The sequence below is a fragment of the Macaca fascicularis genome, chromosome 11 (assembly GCF_037993035.2).
Source record: "Macaca fascicularis isolate 582-1 chromosome 11, T2T-MFA8v1.1".
Lineage (NCBI taxonomy): Eukaryota > Metazoa > Chordata > Mammalia > Primates > Cercopithecidae > Macaca > Macaca fascicularis.
Genome location: NC_088385.1, coordinates 79,077,854 through 79,104,668, shown reverse-complemented (window position 1 = coordinate 79,104,668; position 26,815 = coordinate 79,077,854). Strand labels below are relative to the sequence as shown.

General features: G+C 38.2%; 1 protein-coding gene across 1 annotated transcript in view; it reads right to left on the bottom strand.

Moving 5' to 3' along the window:
- The window catches only part of TRHDE (thyrotropin releasing hormone degrading enzyme), a 417,970-nt gene extending 411,869 nt beyond the window's left edge, over positions 1–6,101 (bottom strand). Inside the window, exon 1 of the mRNA XM_005571555.5 lies at positions 4,902–6,101. Within this exon, the coding sequence (XP_005571612.1) occupies positions 4,902–5,812 (911 nt within the window). The 5' untranslated portion in view covers positions 5,813–6,101. The remainder of the gene's footprint in view (positions 1–4,901) is intronic.
- Between the last annotated feature and the right edge of the window lie 20,714 nt (positions 6,102–26,815).

The following is a 26,815-nucleotide window of genomic DNA, read 5'->3' as shown; positions in this document are numbered from 1 at the left end:
GGCAATCCCACTCTTGGGGGATTATATATCCAAAGAAAAAGAAATCATCATGTTGAGGAGATATCTGCAACATGTTTATTGCAGCATTCTTCACAGTAGCCAATATACAGAAGGAACCTAAGAGTTCATCAATGAATGAATGGATAAAGAAAATGTATTCATACACTAAGGAAGTACTATTCAGACAAACAGAAGGAAATCCTGTCATTTGAGACAACACTGAGGAACTGGAAGACTTCATGAAAGTGAATAAGCGAGGCACAAAAAGACAAATATCGCCTGATCTTAGTCATATGTGGAATCTAAAAAAGTTGACCTCATTGAGTTAGAGAGTAGAATGATGTTTACCAGATACTAAGAGGTTAGGGGAAGAATGGAGTTGAGGAGTTGCTGGTCAAAGGATATATAATTACTTAGATAAGAAGAATAAGTTCAAGGGATTTGCTGTAAAGCAAGATGACTATAATTAATGACAATATATTATATTCTTGAAAACTGCTGAGAGTAGATGTTAAATATTCTCACCACAAAAATAGCTATATGAGGTGATGCATTTGTTAATTAACTAATTTGTTCCAAATGTATGCATACTTCAAAACATTAGGTTATACATGATACATACAATTTTATGTCAATTAAAATAATTTGAAAAAAACTGTACATTTAATTACTATCCAGGGTGATGAAATCGAATGGCACTACAGGAAACACAGCAAGACAAACACAAATTGCATAAATTTTCTCCCTGAGTGAGTCATTATTAAATGGTCAGAGCTTTTTTTTTAGTAAACATTGTCTAGATATAGTTTACTGGTAGCATTTTGAATTGTGTTCAAAATCCAGCACTGAACTGAGTTTTGCCATATGGTTATGTGAGCCTGACACAAAAACAATGAGCTAAGTCCATTAAGGAATCATAGAAAAAAGTTTTTACAGAAACAAATGGTTCTCAAAGATTTTTTCAGTTCACAGTCCTCTATAGAGGGACAAAAAGCGATATACTCCTACTTGCTCATGTTAAGCTATCTTCTTAACAGAGTGAATGGGAGAAGTGAAGCTGCTTTCAATCTAAAAATAATGTAGTGAATGTCTTGTTTGTATTAAATATCATGAGTATTAATTCATTCCCAGAAGATTACAGGGCATCGGATCACAGAAATACCACAGTAGAGCAAATGCCTACCCAGAGATAAAATCCTCCATTCTCTCCCCAAGATTTTTGCAAAAGGATGGTCCCAATTCTCTTTAAGAACTATCACTATTATTTTCCCATTTTACTTGGAGACTATCGTTTCTCTCTAAACAATCCTTTATAGAAAAGGACCTCCTATTTTTAACGTCGTCTCACTTTGGCATGTTATAGACCCTATCATGTTGGTCAAAGAAAAACAGCCTCCCTTTTGAAAGTGAATAAAATGTTCTTTATCTTGGCTATATTTCCCTTTCAATCCAACCATCTGGATCTAAATTAAGGTACCCTACTTTGAACATGGGTATGCCCACCATCTGGCTACCCAAAAGTGGCAATTATTTCAGGTAAATGAACATTTTACCTAATTCTAAGCAAGCATACTCTCCTGTCGAAGACTACAGCATAAATACATACCCATTTTTATCTGCCTGCTGCACACCTAGTTGATGAAAAAGTGAGTATGTATTCTGCCTAATTTACTTCTTGGTGTGTAAACATGTTGATTTTAAGAGAATTTAATTTCAATATTCAACAAGTGTAGGAACCAAGGGTAGAGAATTTGTCTCAACTTGGGAAACCTTCGGCTTCACGGGGGGAGCTTGTCTTCTAACCTTTGTACAGTACAGTATGGAAATCAGGAAAAGCAAGTCTTCCCAGTTGTACAAAGCCAGGCTACCTACGACACCCAGCAGGAGATAAAACCTTCCAGAGGTCCAAGGTATATAGCACACAGTGGAATCTAATTTCCCTGCTGTCGCCAACATTATTTTGCTCAGGCCTCTGAGAAGCAAGTTGAAGAATCAGACTGATAGGATTTTAATGAGTTAGTGTTTCCACATAGGCTGAGAAGTGAACTGTATTGTAGTATTGCTCTTTTAAGCATTTCAACTTGCTCAATATGACTTCCTTTATCAGATTAAATATTTGTTTTTATCACAGAAATTATCCTATAATTAAATTGGCAAAATTATATCTAACTAAAGACCAAAATTTTTAATCATTAGTCAAATGAAAATTCAGTGTTCACATCTGTGTCCTACTTGAAAGTGGGTTTTAGAATGCCAATTTACATTGCATTTTGTGGACAAAATCATCACCAAAGTCCAACCCTAGCTGAGATGCTGATAAGGGTCTGTTTAAAAATGCTCCAAGTGGCTATAGTAACAAAAAAAGTTTAATAAATAGAAAGTTTATATAACTATGAAATGGTTTATTAGATTTATTTCTTTTGCTTTATCAACTCCAGTAGAAACATCCAAGAAATTATGAGATTTACTCTAGTAATAATAATGAGGAATGAAAAAAAAATGAGGAACAAAGACTTCCTCTAAGATGCTGTATAGAAATAAAACAATCCTGGGATTTTCAAAACACTGTGTTCTGCATTTCTACTGGGATGATGAGTTTAACTATATGTGAACTAGGTTAAACTTCCAACCAAGTTATTTACTTCTTTGAGGAAAACTGCAAGATAGAGTTTGAATATAAATATGCACTAGGGTTACAAGAAATCAGTTACGGGTCAAGCAGAAACATCTGGTCTTTTTAAGAGTCCTGTTAATTTGAAAGCATTGACCAAAACAAGCTCAGTTCTGCCAAACATATTTTGGCATGGCTCAAAAAACAGGATTTGTCGAAAGCATTCATTTCACCACAGCAAGATGTGTCAGTAATGATATGCAACTCCCACTATTGACATTTTGACATAACAAGCTTGTTCCTAAACATAGTATGCAAATTTGTTTTCTATGCCTTTCCCCCAAATTTGATATAATTCTGGGTTTAAAAAATATTTTTAATCTGTATTCTTTAGAACGTGTCGGAGGAAGTGGTAGAAGGGGGTTTAAATTATCCATATCTGATGTCAGGAGTAAGACAGTGAAAAATTTATACATTCACTTACAGGAGGTTTTAACTATCATACAACTACTAAAGCATTGGGCATTTTATTTATAGGAGGTTACTTCATAGAACTCTATAAATAATAAAACTTTTGTTTACTTTCACAACACATTGCAATTTCCCCAGCCTCTTACACAATAACTTCTTCTGAGAGTTTCCAAACACCATAAGCTGTGTCTGGTCCAGGGATTAGAGAACCAAAGTTCAAGTCCTAGCTCTCCACTGACAAGCCTGCTCACCTCCAGGGCCCTGGGCTTCCCTGAGCCCATTTTCTGCTGTTGTGAGAATCACCTGAGAAAAGGAGAGGCTCTGCCTCCTTACTGATCTGCAACCTGCCTCCTCTTCTAAAGTTCTTGGTTTAATTTTTAAGCTCACTTTGGTTGTTCATCTGCCCTATAGTCATTTAATTAATCGAAGTTATTTTAGCAATGAGGGAGTTAGAGCAAAGAACAAGAATCACTTATTCATTCAACAATATACCTGAGAGCTTACTGCCACAAGACACTCATGAGAGCTAGCATTTATGGTGGATACTCTATGTGCCAGGCACAGGGGTAAGTACTTTGTAATGCATTCACTCACAGACGTCTACACCAATCCTACAAGCAGAATATTATTATTTGTATCCCCAAGTTAGAATTAAAAGTCTAGGCTCAAGAGCCAAACTCCCTGGGTCTAAATCCGTACTTTGCTCACTCTTGGTGATCTTGGTCAAGCTATGTGACCCACCTGTGCCTCCATTTCCCCGCCCGTAAAATAGGGAATGCTGATAATAGCGTCTACCTCATAGGGTTCTTGTCGGATTGAGTACATGGGTGTGCAATAAGCACTAGAAAAGGAGAAGGTTAATTACCTTCTTCAAACCTTCACCACAGTTGGACGAACAGCAGAGATTCGAACTCGGTTCTATTGCATTATGAAGTCTGAGCTCTACACAAGTGGTGAAAAGCTCCACGGACTTTCAGATTTTTTTTTTTATATAAAAATACCAAAGTACCCAAATGTGAAACGCGCCAAAGATAGTAACAAGGCATTTGAAACTGACTACTAGCTTTCCCACCCTTGACCACTGGAATCATCTCCAGAGGCAGCAACTCATGAACAAACAACCTGAGTCGCCCTGCCTCAGCACAAAGCTGGCAGCGCCCGCGAGGCCACTTATCGCTGGCTCTGACCTTGGCAACCTCCACCCCCGTCCCGGTCCTCTCAGCCTATCTCTGAAAACCACTATTTTCACTCCGAAACTCAACTTGAAGTTTGGGGAAAGTTTACTCAGCCAAAGCCCATCCTCTGCTCTGCACCTGGCAGGGGACTACTAATAGGCAGGGGAGATGGGCATGTGAGGGCGGGGGTGGAGAACGGTGTGTCCCTGACCTGCCTTGACAAGCTAACCTGGATGCGCTGTTGTCTTGGCCTTCAGCGCCACGTATTTTCCCTCGACAGTAACTTGGCAAGCTTTTCATGTCACTCTGGCATCGCTCAGATTACCAGTTACCCTTCAGAAAAAGGGCCCTGCGTTTCAATGGCTAAGGAACTTTGACAGGAAGAGGAGAGGTCCTGACTAGAGGAGGGGGCGGCATTCATCTTTTAGCACCGGCGAGTCAGTTTGAGGAGTTGGCTGCAGTGAGACCTCAAGGCATCTGGGAGACCCCGGGGTTCTGACTGCCCTACCCCGCTTTCGTTTCCTTCCCCCACCCCTGGCTTCCCGAGTATTGGAAGCCAGCTGGGTCCCCGGGGTCGCAGGCCGCCCAGAGGTTCGAGCCGCGCGGCGGGGTGGGGCGGCGCGGGGCACCGCCTCCCTCCATACCTTCTCTCCCCGTGGAGCACATAGGAGCTGCGGAAGAAGCCCAGGAGCTCATTCTCGATGAGCGCGTTGTAGATAATCTTCAGATTGTAATTCCTCTGCGCGTCCAGTGTCCTATTCAGCACCACCACTAAGACCTGGGTTTGCGGGTAGAGGAAAAAACCGGCCACAGGGACAGCCCCAAACGCCCTGTCCTCAGCCAGCTGCACTTTCTCCACCGCCACTCGGGAAGCGTGCAGCACTACGTAGCGGGTGGCGTTCCGGCACGCGATCTCCACGTTGACCTCCCCGGAGAAGGTGAAGTTCTCCATGAAGGCGGTGAGCATCAGATTGTAGTGCAGCGGCTTCAGGTGGCCCGACAGGCGCAGCTGCGTCCACGGCTGCCACGGCTCCCGCTCCTCCTCCGACGGCTGCTGGGCCGACGGGGTCCCCGGACTGGCCACCCCACCCGCCTCAGGCTGCAAGGAGTCCCCGCCCGCGTGGTGGTTGCGCCGGGCCGATCCGGGGAGGCTCCCGTTGCCGCCGCGCTCCGGAAAGCCTGCGGGGCCACCTTCGGCGCCTGGCGTGGCACTCGCCCCGCACTCGTCGAAGCGCAGGCTGAGCAGCACGGCAAGCATGGTGACCGCGAGCAGTGCCACGAGGGACACGGCGAAGGCTAGCACAAGCCGCTTGTGTACCGCGATGTGGCGCTCCGTGGTGCGGGGTCGCACTCCCACTGAGTCTGCCCACGGGTCGGAGAGCCCCCTGCCGCCAGCGCGAAGCGCGGCGTCGTCTTCCCCCATCCTGGCCGCGAAGGGTGAGCTGCTCTTCTCGGCCCCCTCCTCCTCCTCCTCCTTCTTCTTCTTCCTCTTCTTTTTCTTCTTCTTCTTTTTCTTCTCCTCCTCTTGCTCCCCCAGCTCGCCGTCCAGGGCCATCACACCGCCTCCTCCTCCTCCCCCGCCCCCTCCGGCACCCCCCGCGGGCGGGCCGCGCGGGCCACCGCCAGAGCAGGCATCGGAGAGCGCACGCGGGCCGAGGGCGCGCTACTGGGGATGCTGGCCCGGGTTCTTTTAAGACGGGTTCTGGCCACAAGCGACGGCAGCTTTCGCGACCCCCATCAGCCCCGCCTCACTCCGGACACTGGCTGCCGAGGCGCCGGGCTGCGAGCTCTGGGACGCGCCTAACTTGGAAAGCGTCTTGCTTGCCCAGCGCGCGCTACTTCTCGGGCGAGCACCCTGCGCCGGGGCACATGCTGCCCCCGCCCCTGCGCGCCTGCGGCTCCCGGCTCTCCCTCCCCTGCGCCGCGCTCTCGCCTCGCTTTCCGCGGGAGCCTTCCAACCGGTCCTGGGAAGAAGGACGGGAGCTGTGGGAAGAGCGAGGGTGTAGAGAGGGAAGTTAGGGCTTCCGCTTTCTCCCCCCACTCCAGCGGCGGCGTTCAGTCCTCTGGGTGGAATGTGCTCTCAGCGGCAGTGACCGCGGCCACAGCACTGGAGGCACCCGAGCCATACACCCTGCAGCTGGAGAGGAAAGGATGGCCGAGGTGGGAGAGACTAGAGTGAACCAGCAGGAGGAAGTCCTAGGGCCGCGAAGCTACGGCGGAGATCTGTCCTGGAAAAGCCTTCTCCACCCTGGGCACTTTAAGCGGCGGTGGCGGCAAACAGCAGGAGGTTGCAGACCCGACAGCGAGCCTGCCTCATTCCAGTCTTGCTCTGCCCTCCGGAGATGACAAGTGAGAAAGAAGTGTCCGGCCGGGCCATCCCCTTCAGGTAGATGAAGCTCTGGGTTTGCTCCATATCCCCAGGGGGAGAGCCGAAGTGCGTATGTGCGAGCGCGTGTGCATGTGTGTGCGCGTGTGTGCGTGTGTGTATATACACGGGCTCCGGGTTTAGATTGCCAGGGCTACTCCAGCTGCATTGAGGGACTGAAACTCCCCGAGAAAGGCAAAGGAGAGAGAGAGCGCGCGAGGAGGCAGGAAAGGCGGGAGGGAGGGGAGCGACTGAGCGGCAGAGGCAGGCACTGGGAGATTAGAGAGCTTTTCTCCGCTCTGTCACACCAGACACCCACAGCCACAGAGGGGGTTGCTGAGCCGCCTGCAAGAAGTACATTGTAAATCTTTAGCGCAACAAGCCCCACAGTCACCCCTCTTCCTGACTCCTTAGCCCCACCGCGCTCCACGGAGAGATCCTAGGAGCCTTTGGCTATTAGCATAGAGAGCAAAAGAAGATCCTGCTAGGGAGATGTGGCTGTGTCCGATTTCACATCAAGCTCGCCAGAGGATTTGGAGGATTGTATGTAAATTGAAATAAATTCTCCAAAACCTGACTGCATACATTACATTATACTGTGCGATGTGTCCAGGTGTGCAGTACTAAAATAATGCTTAGCAATGAAGCATTAAAATCCTCCGGAAGTAAAGGCCAAAGCAAGGTGATGTTTTCCCCATAGGATAATTTCCATCTTTAGATTGGGGAAATGATTAAAACACAATGCCTACAGTGTAACATTCAGGACCAAAAGCTTGAGACTGAGAAAAGCTGGGCTATGAGCTTAGTAGAACAGTAAACGAATACATTCCATGATTGGTCAGTTTTTCATTTCACCTAGCCATAATTACTTTCTTGCAGCTTTCCAGTGTTTCCATGAACATTGTTTAAACTTTGTTAGGATAGTTATCAATAGACAGTTTGCTGACAGCAGGCAGCATCAAAATAGGTTCATAGCCCATTGGCTGGTTATGGACTCTTGTCTGAGTATATTGGAGTTTAAAATTATAGTGCAGAGTATGTATAAATATGTAGGATATCCAACCCTCAGAATTTGTGTGAAGAACTCTAATTGGAACAATATTCAGAAAACAGCCACCCCAAAGGTGACAGCTAAGAAGCAGGAGTCTCCAGTGTTTAATAAAACAAAGTGTGATTGGCTTATGGGTTAATTTAAAAAGTGAATAATAGAAAGAAAATGAGGTAATTCCTTTTTACATGTTTCTTTCATGTCTTCAAATCTTGAAGGCATTTTACAAATCATGTCTATAGCTATTTTCTTACAAAAAGAAACAGTTAATGCTTCTGGCTTTGGAGTACTGAAAATAGGCAATTAAAATATTGTGTTTGCCTTTAAAAGCTTGACCAAAGAGACCGATTACACATTAACCTTAGCCTGATAACCTCTAAAAACACAGCCCTGCTCGAGGAAGCCCTTTTTCATTTATCCCCAGATGGGATACATGCTTAATGCCATGCATTCTAAATGTCCATTTGAATCATTTTTAAATGATGATGAAAATAAGTGCCAGGGTGGGATTTTTTAAGCATGTTGTATGTGGGCCGTTAGCAACAGACCAAGGGAAATGCCACATTCTGTTCAAGTTACTTTTTTCTGCTCTGTTTTTAAATGTCTGTGCTCTTGCTGTCCATATGCATCTGGCTATATGCATTTTAAGAGTTGAAGAGTTGGGGTTCCTTGGTTTGTTTTCACAGAATCAGGAACTATAGTGCAAGCAAGTAAGACGAGCCCTGAGATCCTCAGCAGGTCACCAGACTTCTCTGACTTTAGGGTTTTAAACTGGTAATTCAGTATTACTGATCCAATATCCATGGATTTAGTGCATTTGTTTATCAGAGGCTTCTGGAATCCTCCCCGGGAGTCTAAGAACCACTGCCTAAAGGAAGAAGTTACCCACTAAGGGATCTTTAAGACTTTCACTTTCTAAAACATTAGTCAAGAAAAGATTCAAAGAAGGCTTTTTCTGTTTGTCTTTTTTTGAAAATGTGTACAAATTTGTGGGATACATGAGAAATTTTGTTACATGCACATAATGTGTAGTGATCAAGTCAGGGTATTTAAGGTGTCCATCACCTGAGTATAATGCATTTTTGCAAGGTATAGTTACCCTATTCTGCTGTCAAACATTGAACAGCTAGACTCCTTCTGTCTTCCTGTATGTTTGTACCCTTTAACCCAGTTCTCTTCATCTTTCCCCTTTCCCTCACTCATGGTCTCAGTCTGTTATCTCTTTCCTCTCTTTACCTCCATCTATTCTTCTTTGTATTTTATCAATGTGTGTATGTACTTCTGAAAATTACTACAAGGAAAGTCTCAAATATTTCTTACTAGCTCATGGATTCCCCTTAAATGTAACTTTGCATAATAAAACTTACTATCAGGATCAAATAGGTAAATATTTCCTCCTTTCATATCAGTGTTACAAAGGTTTTCAGTGAGTTTTCTTTTTTTTAATTTCTGAAAGTATATAGCACACTTTCCCAAAGAAGCAAGCAATTTAGTAAAATAATTTTTAAATATTATTTTTCTACAGAATGTTCATTCTACCTTCAAAGCAAAAGTGGAGGGGTGAAATTTCAGAGTGTGTACCTCAGAAAAATATTAAAGACATAATTTACTAATATTCCTTTTTAAAGTTGTTTTCAGTGTTATAGGTCACTAGATTCGAGATAGGTTTGATTTTGCCAATACTAGAGCCATGTGGTGCTGTAAACAAGGAAATTAAACTTCCCAAAGTACCTGATGCTTCTCTCAGAAACATGTTTATTTGTTAGGAGAATTTCATGATTACTTTATTTAGCTAATAAATATCACTAAAGTCATGATGTGGCCATATTTGATTCAGGGGTTTGTAAAAGTAAAAATTATCTGAATATTTAATATACAGGAGGCCAAACAGAAGTTGTTTTTAATAAAATCTATACCTTGGTCCTGAAATGATCAAAATGAACTATCTTCAGTGAATGTATTGGCTTCAGGATCTTACTCTTTGATTGTTTACAATTTAACTGCCTTTTTTTCTTTTCTTTTCACACTGGGTGGTATATAGAAGCACATAGTTAGGTGTCCTTGGGTACTCAGTCTCTTCACATGTGAGTAAAACCTCATGTCCAGAAACAGCTTGGCTCGGGAGAAAGAGCTAGATCCTGATCACCTTCATCTTCCTCCATTGTCCTAACCCAGTTACTTAATGGACTCAATTTCTCAATGTGTTAATGTAAAGGAGTTAGATTTGGGGGTATCTTTCTGCTCTGAACTTCTTGGAAAAATATACAGAAGCTAATATACTACCCTCTTTATGTTCTCAAAAAATATTTAATTAATCTTCATGAGAAGCAAAAAAGTAATTCAATTAAAAACTAAAACTTTAATGGGTAAATAAATTTAATAAAAGCACACTGTACTAGAAAAAGTACAGGGGAAACAAACAAATCTTACTATTCTGGCAGTCAAAACTAGGCTGATGTATCATATGAGAGGGATATGTTTCTGAAGACCTCCCTCAACTGGAAACCAATATGAAAAAAGAATGGTGAAGTTTCTGTTTAGCAGCTGAAGTGGTGCCGCCATGTGGCAATAGCAAAACAGCAGTTTGAAATTTGAAACGGATCATTTGATGAAATGTTTAATTTAGAGCAATTAACATTACTGCAAAGTTTATTAATATTTTTATATTGCAAACTTTCAAAATTTTATAACATTTGACCCACTTGATATTGTGGGGTTTCATATAAGAACTACCCTTCCAGACAGAACATTCCTCAAGATCTTGAAGATGAGGAAAGAATTATTTAAAATTAACTATAATTGAGATAGTGAAATTTCATGATTTCTGTAGTTTGTCACAACAATTAACACCTTCATTTAACTGTTAATTGTCTGACTTGTTATTTGAAAGGATTAATCTAAATGGAATTTACATCTAAATTTGATTATATCTTTTTACCTCATAAAAACCTGTGAAACCATGAATTTGTTTTTATCTTTTTTCATTTTTTATTTTTACTTTTTATTGGATTTATTTTAGAGATTAGGTCTCACTCTGTCGCCCAGGCTGGAGTGCAATGGTGTGATAAGAGCTCATTGCAGCCTCGTACTTGAAGTTGTTTTTAACAGAAATATTTCCTAACCTATTAATAGAATACTATGTGTTCTTAGTCCCAGAAAAGTCTCCCGAGTATGTTTATACCAAGCTAGAACAAGCCTCACAGCATAAAATGGATATCTCTAGAGAGCAAATGTAAGGAAAAGAGTGACCAAATAATTCAAGTGTCATTTCCAATTTTAGCATTACATGTTATATCCAAAGAGAGAATTAGTATCTCAAGAAAGTTATATCATTATTTGAGGGGCTCTAATGCTAGGTTAAAACGCTTTAGCATTCACTCTAGACTCTTTGGTTTATGACTTCTATAAGAAAGCTCTATAAAAAGGCAAAGTATATATCATGGAAATGTTTACAATTTGTTCATGAAACATGCAAGCATAATATAGACCAAAGTCTACAAACAATAGAAATTAAGTATTGTTCCGGAAATGTTTCCATTGAACTAGTTAATTTGTCTAGTCACTCAAGAAATTGAAATAGTGAATATACTCCTATAATTGCTACCATGAACTTAAATTGCTCACATCCACGTTTCCAGATAAATATGGCAGGAAGAATTAATGAAAATAGTAATAATCACTAAGATTTTTCAAGGGCTTAACTTGTGCCAAGTATTTGTGTAAGCATTTTATGCTGTCTTATGTAATCATGAAAATCACTGCCTTCAGGTCAATGCTATTATTTCTTCCACTTGACAAATCAGGAAACTGAGGCTAAAAAAGATTAAATATCTTGGCCAGAGTCATTTAATTAGTAGATGGCAGAGCTGGAACTCAAAGCCAGCAGGTCATTTCATTACCTTTACACTTAACCTTTATGTCATACTCCTTCCTGAAAGATAAGCCAAATATGAACTATCCAATTGCATAATGAATACTTGCTACATAAATTATGAAGTCAGTGCCAGGCACTATGCTAGTGATGTATCACTGAAGCAAACATGCCTGGTCTATACTCTCCTTGGAGAGGACTGGTCTATACTATCCTTGGAGAGGACAGTGCCTAGTACATGATAAGTGCTATGTGTTTGTTGAATAAATGAATAGAGAATAATCTAGTATGACCCTGAACAGATAAATAATTATAATTTTGTAAGATAATGATAAAAAGAAAACTCGACAACATTATTACTCCTGGATTGAGAACTAAGTAATTGAAAGAGTTGACTATAGCTTATTTTCATACTGCAGAATAAGCAGTTTACATGCTTTAGGAATCTTACCTCTTCAATGAATCCAAAAATATATATTTAACCCAGGCTTATTTGACAGCACAAATTTACATAATTTGAATGGTGCCTCACCTATTTCAAACCATGAAAAGTATCTGCTTGAAAGGCACAATAGACAAATATTAATGTAAAGTCACGTAAAGACATCTCCTGCTTTATTTCATCCACATGTATCTTCTAGTCCACGTACTTTTTTCTGTCTTCCAATCATTTATTTCCCATTCTTTCATTTAATAATAAAATATTGTTTATCATTTAAAAACTTTGCTTACTACAGATAGATTCTGCTTACTACATACATGTTTATCAATATAGCTGTTTAAATGAGGTAATTACAGTATTTTCTTGAATCTGAGTAACAAGTGATTATTATAAATGGGTTGATGAAGACACATTGGAAGAAATATGGTGAAATTTTTCTTTTAGATAATGAAATATCACTAGTATTGAGGTCATATAGCTGTATGTAAAATTTAAAACCTAATTTTGAACTACAGTGTTTTCTTATTTTTAATGATATATAACATAATATAAAATATATATAGTTTTGCTAAGTGAGGATTCTGGTCAAAGATACAGTCATGTTAACATGAGAAACACCCCTTCTGTTAGAGAATAGATCACAATATGTGTATATATAGCAAATATACAACAATAATTACAATTGTTTTATTTTATAAACCTCACTGAATTCCTACTTTCAAACTACGGAAAAAAGATGTATTCTGATTTTTTTCTTCAGGTACTAGATCTGTACATAAATAATATATTTTCTTAATCGTGAACTGAAAAATAGCTCTTCTTTGGGGGGAGGGGGGATCCATGCCTTTTCGTTGCTTATATTCAGAGATGTTTGCTAGAAAACTACCAGTTTCTTCCACCACATGACACTATAAGAATCCTTCATGACGCTATAAGAAACCTCTTTAATTTCAGGGTTACACACCAAGGCTACACCAGCATCATATCATTTTTTCTTTCTCTGTACATGTTTTCCTGAGAGTATATTGTCCCATTCACATCCCTATATAGGCTCTGAAGTTACTCTCCAGGTGCCTTGAAAGTTAGGTGAAAAATGTATTTGGGGATCCAAGAATTAGTCCTGAAGTTCAAACAATTAGACTTTGGCTAAAATGGCTTTTTCTTGGTCATTAAAAAAATTATTTGTATGCTATAATTACAAATACTAAATCTAAATATGTTAGTATGCTTTGTATTATAAAGTTAAATATGTTGGGTCTTTTCTTTTACATTTATATTAACAACATTAAGCACTAGGCACTATACAAAAGATAAAAGAGAAACAGAGTTTATAACCAAATAATAATCATGGAATCTGTATCTGGAAAGAGATATAACTTTCCTACAAAATAACTACACAAAAAGTTCAATTACTAATTCTTGAAAATAGCCAGCTGCTTGATGGAATGAAACTTTTGGATCTAGAACAGTCTCTATTAAAAAAAAAAAAACAATGAACCTAAAGATGACTGTTTTGGGTTATCAGCATATTAAAATTTGGTATCACTTTATGAAATAAATTTAATTCTCATAATAGAATTGATGTAATATCTAACTTGCCTGTGATCTTCACTTTTGTCACTTTTCTCTTTGGTGCCACCTTGTGGGTCAGCCAGTAACAATACATATATAGGGTTTGGAGGGTTTTTAGGTTTTTAACTGTACTTGTATTAAAGTTAGACTTACAAAGAAATGTGATACAATTCATATGTGAGGCAATTTTGTTTGTTTTCTCAGAGAAGCAACCACTTCACAAGAAGATTCTGAAGTTGGCCATTTTGAACCCCAGAACAGCTTCTCATAGATTAGAAATATTGGAATCTGCACAGAAATCGATATTCATTTACAAGATCATCAAACTTATCTTGCATAACATAAGTGGCAAGCTCTGACTTGTGATTTTTTCATAAGAAAAATGTTTTTTAACTCAGTATCATCATTTCTACAAGTGTCCCATGATAATTGATTCTAGGTGATTTGAAACACTGTTTAGTCCTGTTTTAGAAAAAGCTCCTGTATCTGATTTAGTCTCATATGCAGCTTACTTCTAACATCAGATTGAATTTGCATTGAGTTACCTTACTCAGTTTGTTTTTTAATTATGTTGCACTTACAAGGGAATAAGGAAAAGTCAGTATAGTGTGTTGAAATGTCTTTTTTAATTGGGACACACAGGAAATGTGTTACAGGTTCCCAAACCTTCTTCATGTATTAGACATGTTATAATAATCTTTTGAATAGCCAAGTGAAAAGGAATGGTTTCACCTGAACATGTTAGAATTTATTGCTACATTTTTGTGTGTTGTGGTGGAGAAATAAATTTTTAAATTGCATTTATGGAGTCATTTCAGAACAAGTAGAAATCATATGTAATCTGGTCACTTTGAATGTGTAAGTGTTTGTATCTGAACTCCTCCTGCCCTATTAAGAGTTGAAGGTTGTACTATATGTTACTCAAAAAGTAATTTTCCCCGGATGTGCAATAAGGCCTCAGATTTGACCTATAACCTGAATGTCATAAGCTATCCATTATCTATGCTGGAAGCACACCACCAACAACAAAATAATTTTAAGCATTTTTATAGGCTTGCTAAAATCCGATTATAGAACCAAGGCAGTCAAATACCACGAGTAAGACTGCAGAAACCCTAGAATTTAACTCCCTAGTTATTCTTAAAGAGCGAATACTATGCTTTGTGTCTAAAAGCAATGTATTACACTTTCCAATTCAGAAAATGCATTTTAATTGTTATACCCATTGATACATCAATCTGTCCATGACACTCTGACATATATATACAGTTTCCTATGGATTTGGTATAGGAGCAAATTAAAAGATACACTAGAATGGTAACATTTAATCTATAATCCTCCATTTAACCTTTATGTGGCTGTCACTGAACAAGTCCTGTTTTTAGCATTGAACCAAAAAACAAAAACAAAAACAAAAAAAACATGCACACACACTAGAGAAAGTGTGTTTTTTAACCTGGAGACCGTGAAAAAGTTTTGACCATTCCCCCACCCCCATGCTTCAACTTTAGCTTTGATAGTGAGAGTATTTCTTCCTTCAGTTTAAGTTGAACATACTTCTGCATAAGACCCTCCAGAAAGCCTCTTGAACACATACAGTTTTGGGGGCAATGGGGACTGAACTATGTATAAATACGTGATACCTCAGCACACAATTCCTGGGATAAATTTTATCCTCTTCTCATTTTTATTCTTGTTAACTACATGGGGTTTTTTAAACAAGTTACCAAAAGCAAAACACATTTTACCTTTACTCTGATACATGTTTCAAATTAAGCAGATCCTAATTAATTGGGTTACATTTTATAACAATAGCCTTTTTAATATAATATGGTTTTTATGATCTCTCTTTTATTTTTCTTAAAATGAGACCGCAGTAAAGATTTTCTTGATATTTCTGAGAATTTCATTTTCAGTTTCAAGAAATTATTTATTCATTTAATCTTTCAATGTGGAAAAGTAATGAATACTGATTCATTTTTAGAAGCGCTAACATTCAACTAGGTAAACTTCATATGTGATGGCTATTAATGTTCTCTTTCATCTTCTAGACAGAAAATCAAAGCTATTTAAAGTAAAGGATTTGTTTCAAATCAATGTACGTCTACAAGTTAACATTAATGTTTACAAACACTTCCTGTGATCATTGTGTCTTATTTGGGTGTATATATGTCTTTATATCTATCTGTAAAGATGTAGTTGCAAGTAGATGAGAGACGAATGTTCATGTTTCTATATAGTCTGAACAAAAGTGTTATCACTATGCTAACCTGCAGTGTTATAAAATGCACCAGTAGCTCTTTGTGCCACTCCTTCATTTTCAGTGGTTACCAAGATAGTCAAATTAAACTGCTGATGTGATAATCATCCAAATATTTAATTCTAACACTAGGCTTATAGACTTTTTCTATTTCTATGAGATTTACCTATAGTAGATTTCTGTTTAATGTTCAATGTTCTATAGCAGTTTCCTTTTAAATGTTCAGAGCAGGAGCTATACCCTCTAGGATGTGCAAATAATCAAGTCTTAGCAACATTATAAAATATAATCCACATTATGAATCAAACAGAATGAGCCTTCAGATCTGATTGCCTAAGGCTCAAAATGTTAATGCTCCTGAAACACCTTGTACATATTAGCTAGTTGAAATTGCATTAAAACAAGAGAACGAATTGTAGTCTTGACCTCAGTCTCACTTCACCAGTCTTTGCCTGCTACTGCCAGCCTGAGAGGGGAGCTTCTGCTCTGTAGATGGATGGACAGCTGCTGATCTTCACCTCCTGTCTGTTCCCACAATTCTAAAAGAATTAGGCCTGAGGAACTTTATCTTCTGGTGTTCTATTGTGAACTGACTTTATTAAATTTTTTCCAAAGTTCAACGTTCTTCAGTTCTTTCTTGGGAGTGCAAATTGAAGAGAGACAGAGTCAGTTCCAAATGAACTGAAATTGTTTTGTAAAAAATTAATTCAAACAATAATGCCATGGAAGAGCACTTTGAATTTTTCAATTCCCAGGCTATTGATTCTAAAAAAGAAACAATTCCAAATTATCCACATGCTCTCATTTATTAGTCTAGAGCTCTTGCCCAAAGAATTATTTGCCAAAGTAATATATAGAACATCAGGATGATTTACTTGCTTTTCTAATACCGTTTTGCCCACAAACTCTATGGAACTGAAAGCATGTCAGCAGCAAAAGAAGGTCCACTAGCAGCTATAAAAGAGAGCTCACTAATGAACAATAAATATCTAAAAGTAAAGGGAAAGGAGTTGAATTCCATTTTCAAAAGCCAAACTTCTGCAGTAGGTAAATATCACAGATAGCATTGCTTATTATTTATAATCACCAAGAGTAATTTATCATTTATTTAAATCCTCAAAATATGTCGCTGCCAGCCACATTTCCACCTGCAGAAAAGTTTGTTATGACTGCCTGGTTTTGTAAAGTCCAGACAACTTTACACTAAACTTAATAACGTTCATTTACTCAAAAGCTGTTCTAAAATTGTGTAGTTGATGAACACTAAATGAAAGTTAGTGCTTTAACTGAAAGATAATTTTCTATACCCTTTGGAGTCCAGTCCAGTACCATCAAGATCTGGGAAAATACAACTAGTAAGCACTTTGACTTTTTCTCAGAAAATCATTATCTACTTCCTTCATACTTACTTAACATCTCAAGAAGAGGAAAGAAAGGCGGGGGAGGGGAAATATCTAAAATTTTAATCTAAATCTTTCTTAAACTGTACCTTTCAAATACATAAAATACTGTGTGAAAGGGCTGTAAAAAGTAGTATCTAGTAATGACTTCCAACTCTATAACTTGGTATAAGCCTTATGGAGAGTAATTTACCAACGGCTGTCAAAATTCACAAATCTAAAGACTGTAGCAAGACTCTTGAGATACCTTGTAACTATTGGCATGATTCTCTTCTACTAGAATGAAAGTTTCTTAGAGGGCAGGAAACACATATGTTCATTTCTGTATCCACAGAGCAAGCAAAGATTCTGAGACATACTGTTCTTCATATGCATATTTTGAATGAATGAAGGCTCCATTTGGTCGTATTTATCATCAGCTTCTTGGCCCTTACTACTCCCTTCTCTCATTTAAAGCTTGTGTCCTCTTCCTTGCCCAGCACTCTTTTGGTTGCATACCTGATAAGGGTGCTCTTCAGCTTGGCCTCCTTTGACTTTATTCCTCCCCTGTTCTACTTTTAGAGTCTCAATAAACTCTTATTTCTTATAGTGGAAAAATGCATTTATAAATCAAGACTGTGCACTGAATTTGCTCATTGCTGCTCAGGTATTGTTGCTCCCATGTCCAGTTGCTCCCAGTGAGCCACTCTATTGGAGTTGGTCCCACAGCCAAGACCCTACTCTTCCCTAGCTCTAGCCTAGAAACTTGTCACCAGAGCATTAATCTACATTTTAGAGAGGATTGTCTACCAAAAAGAACTGCATCATTTTTCCTGAATAAATAATATGTTCTAGAATCAGTGTGTGATCCTCTCAGCTTCCTTGTTGGAAACCAAATGATGGTTCTCCTGGAGAAATAATTCAACTAAATGTTGAAACAATTTAGGCTGTACAATAGAGTCATACTTGACAGAAGAGTTAGATTTTGAAATCAGCATATAAGGTAAGAAGTACCTAATGTCAAATTTGCACTTGAAAAAAAAATTCCTAAACTTTGTACACTTCGCATTAAACCATGATTTTGCAGATCCATTCCTATACAGCAACATTTATATATAGATGTGCATAGAAAGTATGTGCCATCTTACAATATTTTCAGTATTTTAATTAAGTTGAATTTGAATAAATAAAATACTCACATGCTATAACTCGGCTGTTTTAAGAACACTGCTACCAATTCACTACTATGTTTACGTGATGCCTAAATAGGCAGCCAATGCAGAAAGGTCAGTTAGAAAATGATGCCAATGCTTGCTTTTCTTTCTTTCCATTGAAAGGGTGCCGGTGAGTGTCAGGGTCCACACAAACTGGGAGCTGGAGTGGGCATGAAGGCAGTTTGACGGGAGTCAGGGTCTACGGAGGGAGGGCTGCTGAGCAGGGCAGAGACCTGGTAGAATCAGATGCTTGGCTCCTCACAGGGAGTCCACTTTCCTAATGCTGGAGAAGGTACAAACATGGAAAGAGGAAAAGTTGAGGTGAATGATGTGGTATTAGATTGCAGTTGGAAGAGTGGATATATAAGTATATATGACATGTAAATAAACATGGATTTAAGGGTCTGTCTGTATGTATCCATTGAAGGAACCTGGGAGCAACAATGCCTGAGCAGCACTGAGCAAATTTAATGCCTGGTCTTGATTTCTAAATGCATCTTTCCACTGTAAGAAACAAGGGTTTATTGAGACTCTAAAAGTAGAACAAGGGAAGAATAAGGAGCTTTGAACATGTTGGGTCAGAAGGTAAGAAAGTTCTCAGAAAAACAATGAGAACATGACCAAATAATCCAGGAGCCACCTTGAAGGAGCTCCTACTGACCAAATCTGGAAAAACTTAAGCATAAAAATAAGTAATGAGAATAATGGGATTATAATCCACTGCATAAAGAGGAACCCATGAATCCACAATTATATAATAAGTAAATAGGTAAATGGGAAGAAGATAAACAGTTAAGAGATTGGGTAAGAGATTATTTCTTAAATTAGAATGCCAAGTAATAAATACAAAAGGAATTCAAGCAAGACATCAATAAATGCTAAAATTAGTGGATGAAAGTGAGATGAGAAACATAATTTTACAGAGCTTCAAAGTATCTTTCTACAAAATGTTTAATTACAAAGGGAGAAAAAGTTAATGTTATAGTGGAGAAACCTAACAGACATTATCTGATGAAGTGATCAAAGTTAACACTCCCAGTAATTGGAAAAATCAATATCATATGTCACTTAATCAAATGCAATGAGAAAAACACAACGTCACTTCTCTAAAATTTATAACCCGGTTATAATCAAGAGGAAACATCGGACAACAGAAATTTGGAGAACTTCTATTGAATAACTGACCTTCAAAAATGTCAAGGTCATGAAAGTCAACTAGAGATTGGAGAACTCATTCAGACTAACAGAAGGTAGAGAGACATGGCAGATAATGGAGTGTAATGTCTTCTCCTGAACTGGACCTTTTTACTATAAAGACATTATGAGAACAACTGGCAAAACTTGAATCAGGTCTCTGGGAGAAGTATATTCAGGAGTCCACAATACTATTCATGCAAATTTATTAAATTCATTCATGCAGATTTTCTGTAAGTTTGAAATTATTTGAAAATGAAAAAATAAAACAAAACCAACTTTATTCTTATTAATTCTTTTTTTAAGCTCTCACTGCAACTCTAAAGTTATACAAGCCAAGAAAGGAACATTAATGGGAAATTAATGACAGTATCAATAAAATGGAAAAGAAGATGAACTAATTACATAACGTCAACCAACCAGTTTTTTCAAAACGGGTTTTACTGTTTGGGATTTGTCTACTCTGCTGGCATCCTGTAGGTACCAGCTTTGCTTATTCACATTTTCCCTTCACATAGCCTGTGTACCCATTTTAAACACAGCAGAAGATACTTTGAGAATACCTTCTGCACTACTTTTATCTTTTATTTTCTTTCATTTTCTTACCTTCCTTCCTACTCTCCTTTATTTTTGGAAGCTGCACTCACCCTACTGGAAGAACCTATTCTGAACATAAAGTAGTTTGCCTCATCCTGCTCATCCTCATGACAAATAGGTTAAGTAGCATCTGGTAAGATAAGAGAAAAGAATAACTACACATTTACCCTTCTGCACCCTCGTCTTCTACCCAGCTGTCTCTCCTCCCTCTTCCTCTTCATCACTATTTTCCCCTTCTTTGGACCAGAGATCTAAACTGTTCTTAAAATTTATTAAAGAGAAGTGGACCTCCAGCAAATTTTCTTGCCCCTATAATCTAAAGTATACTCCTCACTTGAAACATGAAAGAAAATCAGGGTATAAACGTTCCCCTTTTTAAACTTTTTTATTTTCTCAACCATCTTCCTCTGCATTAAGTCAGGGCTTTGTAACAGTCTGCCACTCTAAACAGCACTTGTCAGGAATGTGTGAAGTTATTAAAAGAGAAAGAACTTTAGAAGATCTAAATTCAAATTACCTTGACTACCATTCTTTAGTAATAAAAGGGGAGGTAGAAAGAAGACAGTAACCACCAGATTGTCTAAAATCTCCAGCAATATTCATCCATCTAAAGCATCTGCGAAACAATGACCCCAAGTTATATTGGGAGAGATATTTTAGCTCTCTTGCCTGAATCTAACTCACAGAAACTTGGGAAATGTCAAAAATCCCTTATTCTAAATGCTTGGGTCAAGAAGTGTTTTGGATTTCAAATTCTGGAATATTTGCATATACATAGTGAGATATGTTAGGTGTGGGACCCAAGTCTAAACACAAAATTCATTTATGTTTTATATGCCCTTTAAACACCATAGCCTGAAGGTAATTTAATATAATTTTTTAATAGTTTTGTGCATGAAACAAAGTTTTGACTGTTTTGACTGTGACCCATTACCTAAAGTCAGGTGTGGAATTTTACACTTGTGACCTGGAGTGCATCATGTTGGCATTCAAATAGTCTTGGATTTTGGAGCGTCGGATTTCAGATTTTTGGATTAAGGATGTTCAACCCGTATTAGATAGCCTGGTGCTTTTCTCCTCATAATCACTCCAATAATTATGAAAGGATAATCATAAAGATGACAACAATTACAACAAAGATGATTTAAAAAATTAAGCCACTTGGCAGCACTATTTGTGGCCTCATGAAAATGATTCCCAATGTCATAATTCCCTCTGAGATTCCCACAATAAAAAACTATTGGAACTAGAACTGCATACCGCACTTACTAGTCATTTCACATGATGCCATGTTCAGGCATAGCTGGTATGAGTGCTGTTTGCTTTCACCAGTGGAGCCATTCTCAGTAAGCTTCATCTCTGTGCTGATGAGAGCCTGGGTCTGTTCTTCTGGCCCAGGATCTTCTCCACATCTCTCACAGGACTGCAGCTCTCCTTTAGATATTCTGTGTACCACAGGAAGGGGCTCAGATGTGTTCCCCAATTTACAGCAATCTCTTTTCAACATGGTAACTAATGCAAGTATTAGACCACAAGGCTTCTCTTTGGAAACTTGTCCAAAGGAGGTTGTCATCTCTGCTATTCATTCATTCATTCATTCATTCATTTATTCAATAAATATTTATTAAGCAACAACTGTGTGCCAGGTACTGTTTTTGGCATAGTGAACAAAACAGATTAAAACTACTAATCTTGTGGAATTTGCATTGTAATAGGGGAGACAGACAATTTTTTTTAAAATGAAGTAAAATAGATAGGGAGAAGAACAAGGAGATAAGGAGTGCTGGGCCCAGGAAGAAGGGTTACAATACTAAATATGATAATTAGGGAAGCCCTCAAATTTGAACAAGGATCTGTAGGAAGTGGTATGTTGATATCTGGGGAAGAGGGAACAACAAAAGCAAAGGAATTGATACAGGAATGTCGCTGGTGTCTGAGATATGGCAAGCAGGTCTAGGTGGCCAGAGTGGAGTAAGATAGGAAAAAAGGAAAAGTAGGTAGGGTTGGAAAAATAATGGGGAGCCAAGACTGGATAACATTTTGTAGGCTATTGTAAGTACTTTGACTTCTACTAAATGATGGAAAGCAACTGATAAATGTTGACTTTCAATTGGAAAGAGCCATGAAAGTTGATGGATGGTCAACTTTTGACCTGAGGAATTACATGACCTATTGTAGATTTCAGAAAAGTCCTTCTGGTAGATTTGATGAAAATTCAGAGAAAGATAAAAAAGAGGGTAATTGAAATAATCCATGCAAGAGATGATTGTAGCTTGGATAAGGGTGGTAGCAGAGGGGTCATGAGAAGTGATTGAGTTTTGCTGAAGGATTATACATGGCGTGTAGGTGAGAAACCTCAAGGTTGATACCAGGATGTTTGATCTGAGCAGCTAGATGGATGAAGTTGACATTATCGCAGGACAGTTCCCCAAATGGCCCTGGACCCACCCAATTCTCCCCCTTTCTTATTTATAGTTACCAAGAATAACTGTAGAATGTGCTGGGAATGCAATGTCCTGAGATAAGGAGGAACTGCCTGAAACAGCCTGGACCTTATTCCTGTACTTCCTAGGGAATGTAACATCTCAAGTTAAAGAGGAACTGCCTGGGACAGCCCTGGGATTGTTCCTCTCTCCTGGGAAGGAAGATCACCTCCAAGGCTTATCCATTGAGTCACACTACCCCTGTGGTGGCAGGCTGCCTCTCCAGGTTCCTCAGCTGTGGTGCAACAGAAGCAAGCACAATCAAGACTCCATCTGTTCAAGGCAGCTTTCTCAAACCTTGGGGAACCTACTCACAATGGATCACAGGCTTCTTTTGTTTCTTGCTGCTTATCTGTAAGTAATTAACTTGCTGCATATAATGTGTTGCATATGAGTGTGTTCTGTCTCAGACTCAGGGAATTGGTAACACTGCAGCCGAGGACGCAGTGGGCAGAAGTGTTCAGACTCCTGTTCCCTGTGGTTGACGCAGTGATGATAATCTCTGCTGTCCTCCACAGAGTGGAAGTCCTCTCTTGGGATTGGTTATTGGTGAAACCACTTCCCAATTTATTAAGATGGCAAAAGCTTAGGGAGGGGCAAATTTGAGGGGAAGATCAAGATTTTTCTGTCAGTATTGCGAATAGTCAAGAATATGTGGTCCAAGAAGTGATCATTATCTTTGGCATTGTGCAAGTCATTAGTGACCCTCACATGAACAGGCTCAGTGTTGGAGTGTTGGAGGAAAATACCTAACTGAAGAAGGTTCAAGAGTGAATGGAAAAAGAGCAGTAGTACGTGGAGAGTACAGACAAGTATTTCCAGGGGCTTTTCTTTAAAGAGTGATAGAGAAAGGGACATCACTTTTGGATGGGGGGAGAGTTAATTATAGTATGTTTGTATGCTAATAGAAGTGATCTACTAATGGGGAAAATCTTGATGCAAGAAAGAAAGGGATTTGTTGGAATCTTGTCCTATAACAGGTGAGAGGGGATGGGTTCTAGAAGAAAAGCATCTTTGTTTGAGGTCAGGCAATTCATCTGTAGGAACCAGTAGGAAGATGGGTACCTGTGGTAGTGGATGTTTGTGAACATTATTTTCTTTTCCATTGTTTCTATTTTCTCAATAAAGTGGGAAGTAAAAATCAGCTGAGTGAAGATGAGGAAGAAGGTGTTAAAGGTTTGAAGAGAAAAAATGAAAAGGATATACTAATCCAAGGGGATGCGTAAGTAGAACATAGATAATGAAAATGCTGGCCCTTAGGATTGTTGGGCGTAAATGCTCATATGATATTGGTGGTCACAAATTTGAACTTTCTCTAAAGCCAATTTTTGCATGTGTGTGCAGGCCTGGAGTAGCTGGAGAGGTGGATTTAATAGGATTGAGGATCAAGCAACTACAACCAGAGAAGAGTGGGACAAGGGAGATAAAGGATATTGGCAGGGGAACAATTATAAACATGGACCATGATCAAAACTGAATTTGAAGGAAAATAGGGATAAGAGGGGTGGAAGGTAAAAAATAGTGGAAATGAGATAGAATTAATAGATTGTAGGTCCCTGTAAAGTTGAAGAAGTATTATTATGCAGTACTCGTTATTGAAATGAGGTCACTATGCTTAAGGCACAGTGAATCCTAGAAAACAGTGGCTTTTGTTTCTCATTAGGCAATACATTCCTCTTTGCTCCAGAATGCAACATACATGCATCCTTTTCTGTACTATTATTTATTAAGAATTCATACTTAATTCCACTGACTGACACTCAATTTTAATGTACAGTAGGGAATTCCTGTACTATATATTATGAATCCATTCCTTTGAATTTCATTTATAATACTTCATGACTGACACCTGGCTTTCCACCAAGACTCAATTTTCATAGCAAACCTCATCATCATAAGCCCCCAAATTAACAGGATGAGGAGGAAGAATTGGCAGGCTAAAGAAGATGATTATATCAATTAATGCAGAGAAAGCACTTGATAAAATCCAATATTCGTTTGTAATTAAAAACTCTCAACAAGTTAGGAATAGATAGGAATTACTTCAACTTAATGAAGAGTATCTTTAAAAACCTTGAGTATTTTCATCAATTATAACAAATGTACCACTCTGGTGGTGAATGTTGATAAGGAGGGAAGCTATACATGTGTGGGGAAAGGAGATATGTGAGCAATTTCTGTACCTTCTACTCAATTTTCTGTGAGCCTAAACTTGCTGTAAAAAATAAAGTTCTTTTTTAAAAAAACCTACAGCTGTCATTCTTAATGCTGAAAGACAGAATGCTTTTCTCTAAGATACGGAACAAGGCAAAGATTCAGTTCTCACCACTCCTATTCAACATAATACTAGAAGTTCTAGCCACTGAAATGGGGGCAGGTTGGAAACAGAAAAAGAAAAAAAATAAAAAGCATACAGTTTCAAAAGGAAGAATTAAAATGGTCCTTATGTGCAGATGACATGATTGTCTATTTAGCAAATTCCATGGATTATACAACAATAAAACTCCAAGAACCTAAGAAGTTATTTCAGCAAGATCACAGGATATAAGATCAAGATGGAAACCAATGTCATTTCTATATACAGTAAGTCCTCTCTCTCTTAATATCATCAATAGGTTCTTGGAAACTGACTTTAAGCAAAACAACATAAAACTAAACCCAATTTTTCATCATCAAAGTTATAACAAAGTGATGTTGAGCAAAACTACATTATTTCAGGACCTGCCATACATCATGTCACTTAAAATTACAGTCTCTAAGAACCTAGCAATGGCATTATGTGAGAATTACTGTAGTAACAATAAACATATGAAAACCAAAATTAAAACACATTTACAATCAACCCAAGGAAAATGAAATACTGAGGTATAAACTCAGTATTGAGTATTGATGAAAGAAATCAGTGATGACAAATAAACAGAGAGACATACTATAGTCACAAATTGGAAGACAGCATAGTAAAAATGTCAGTTTGCCTCAAAGTAATCTGTATGTATAAGACAATTCTTATCAAAATTCAAGGAAGTTTTTAGTAGGCATTGGCTAGACTATTCTAAAATTTATATGAAAAGCACAAACCCTAAAATATCTAAGATAATCTAAAAAGAAGAATAAAGTGAGAGGAATCAGCCTACCTGATATTAAGGTTTATAATACAGTAACAGTAATCAAGACTGTGTGCTATTTGCCAAGGCATGGACAAAGATCAATGGAACAGAATAGAAAACACTGAAATAGTCCCATATAAGTATTTCCAACTGATTGTTTTCCAATCAATTTGTAACAAAAGTGCCAAAGTAATTCAGTGAAGGAAGGATAGCCTTGCAGTAAGTTGTGCTGGAGCAGCGAGCACCCATAGGCAAAAAGAAAAAGAGAACATCAACCTTAACCTCACATCTTATACAAAAATTAATCCAAAATTGACAATAGACTTAAATGTAAAATATAAAACATTTCACAACAATAGAAGAAAGTCTTCAGGATCTAGGACTAGACAAATAATTCTTAGATGATATCAAAAGCATAATTCATTAAAGGAAAAGTTGATAAATTAGACCTCATTAAAATTAAAAACTTCTGTTCTGCAAAATGCACTGTTAAGAGGATAAAAAATGTACAGACTGAAAGAAAATATTTGCAAGCCACATAACTGACAAAGGACTAGTATCTAGAATATAAAGAATTTTCAATACTCAGTAGTAAAAGCAAAATAATTCAACTAGAAAATTGATATGAGCAAACATGTTACTGAAGAGGATGTACAGATAGCAAAAATGCATGTAAAAAGATTTCAACTTCATAAACCATTAGGGAAATGTGAATTAAGCAACAATTAGCTATCACTATGTTCCAATCAGAATGGTGAAAATGTTTAAAAAATAGTAACACCACCAAATATTGGCCAGGATGTAAAGGAATCAAATCACTCATGCATTGCTAGTAAAAAAATGTAAAGAGGTACAGCCACACTGGGAAACCTTTTCACAGTATTCTAAAAACAAAGCATGGAATTACCATACATCCCAGCAGTTCTACTCATCAGCATTTATCCTGGAGAAATAAAAATTTATGTTTACACTAAAACCTATACATGAATGTTCATAATAGCATTTTTCATAGTAGCCAAAAATTGG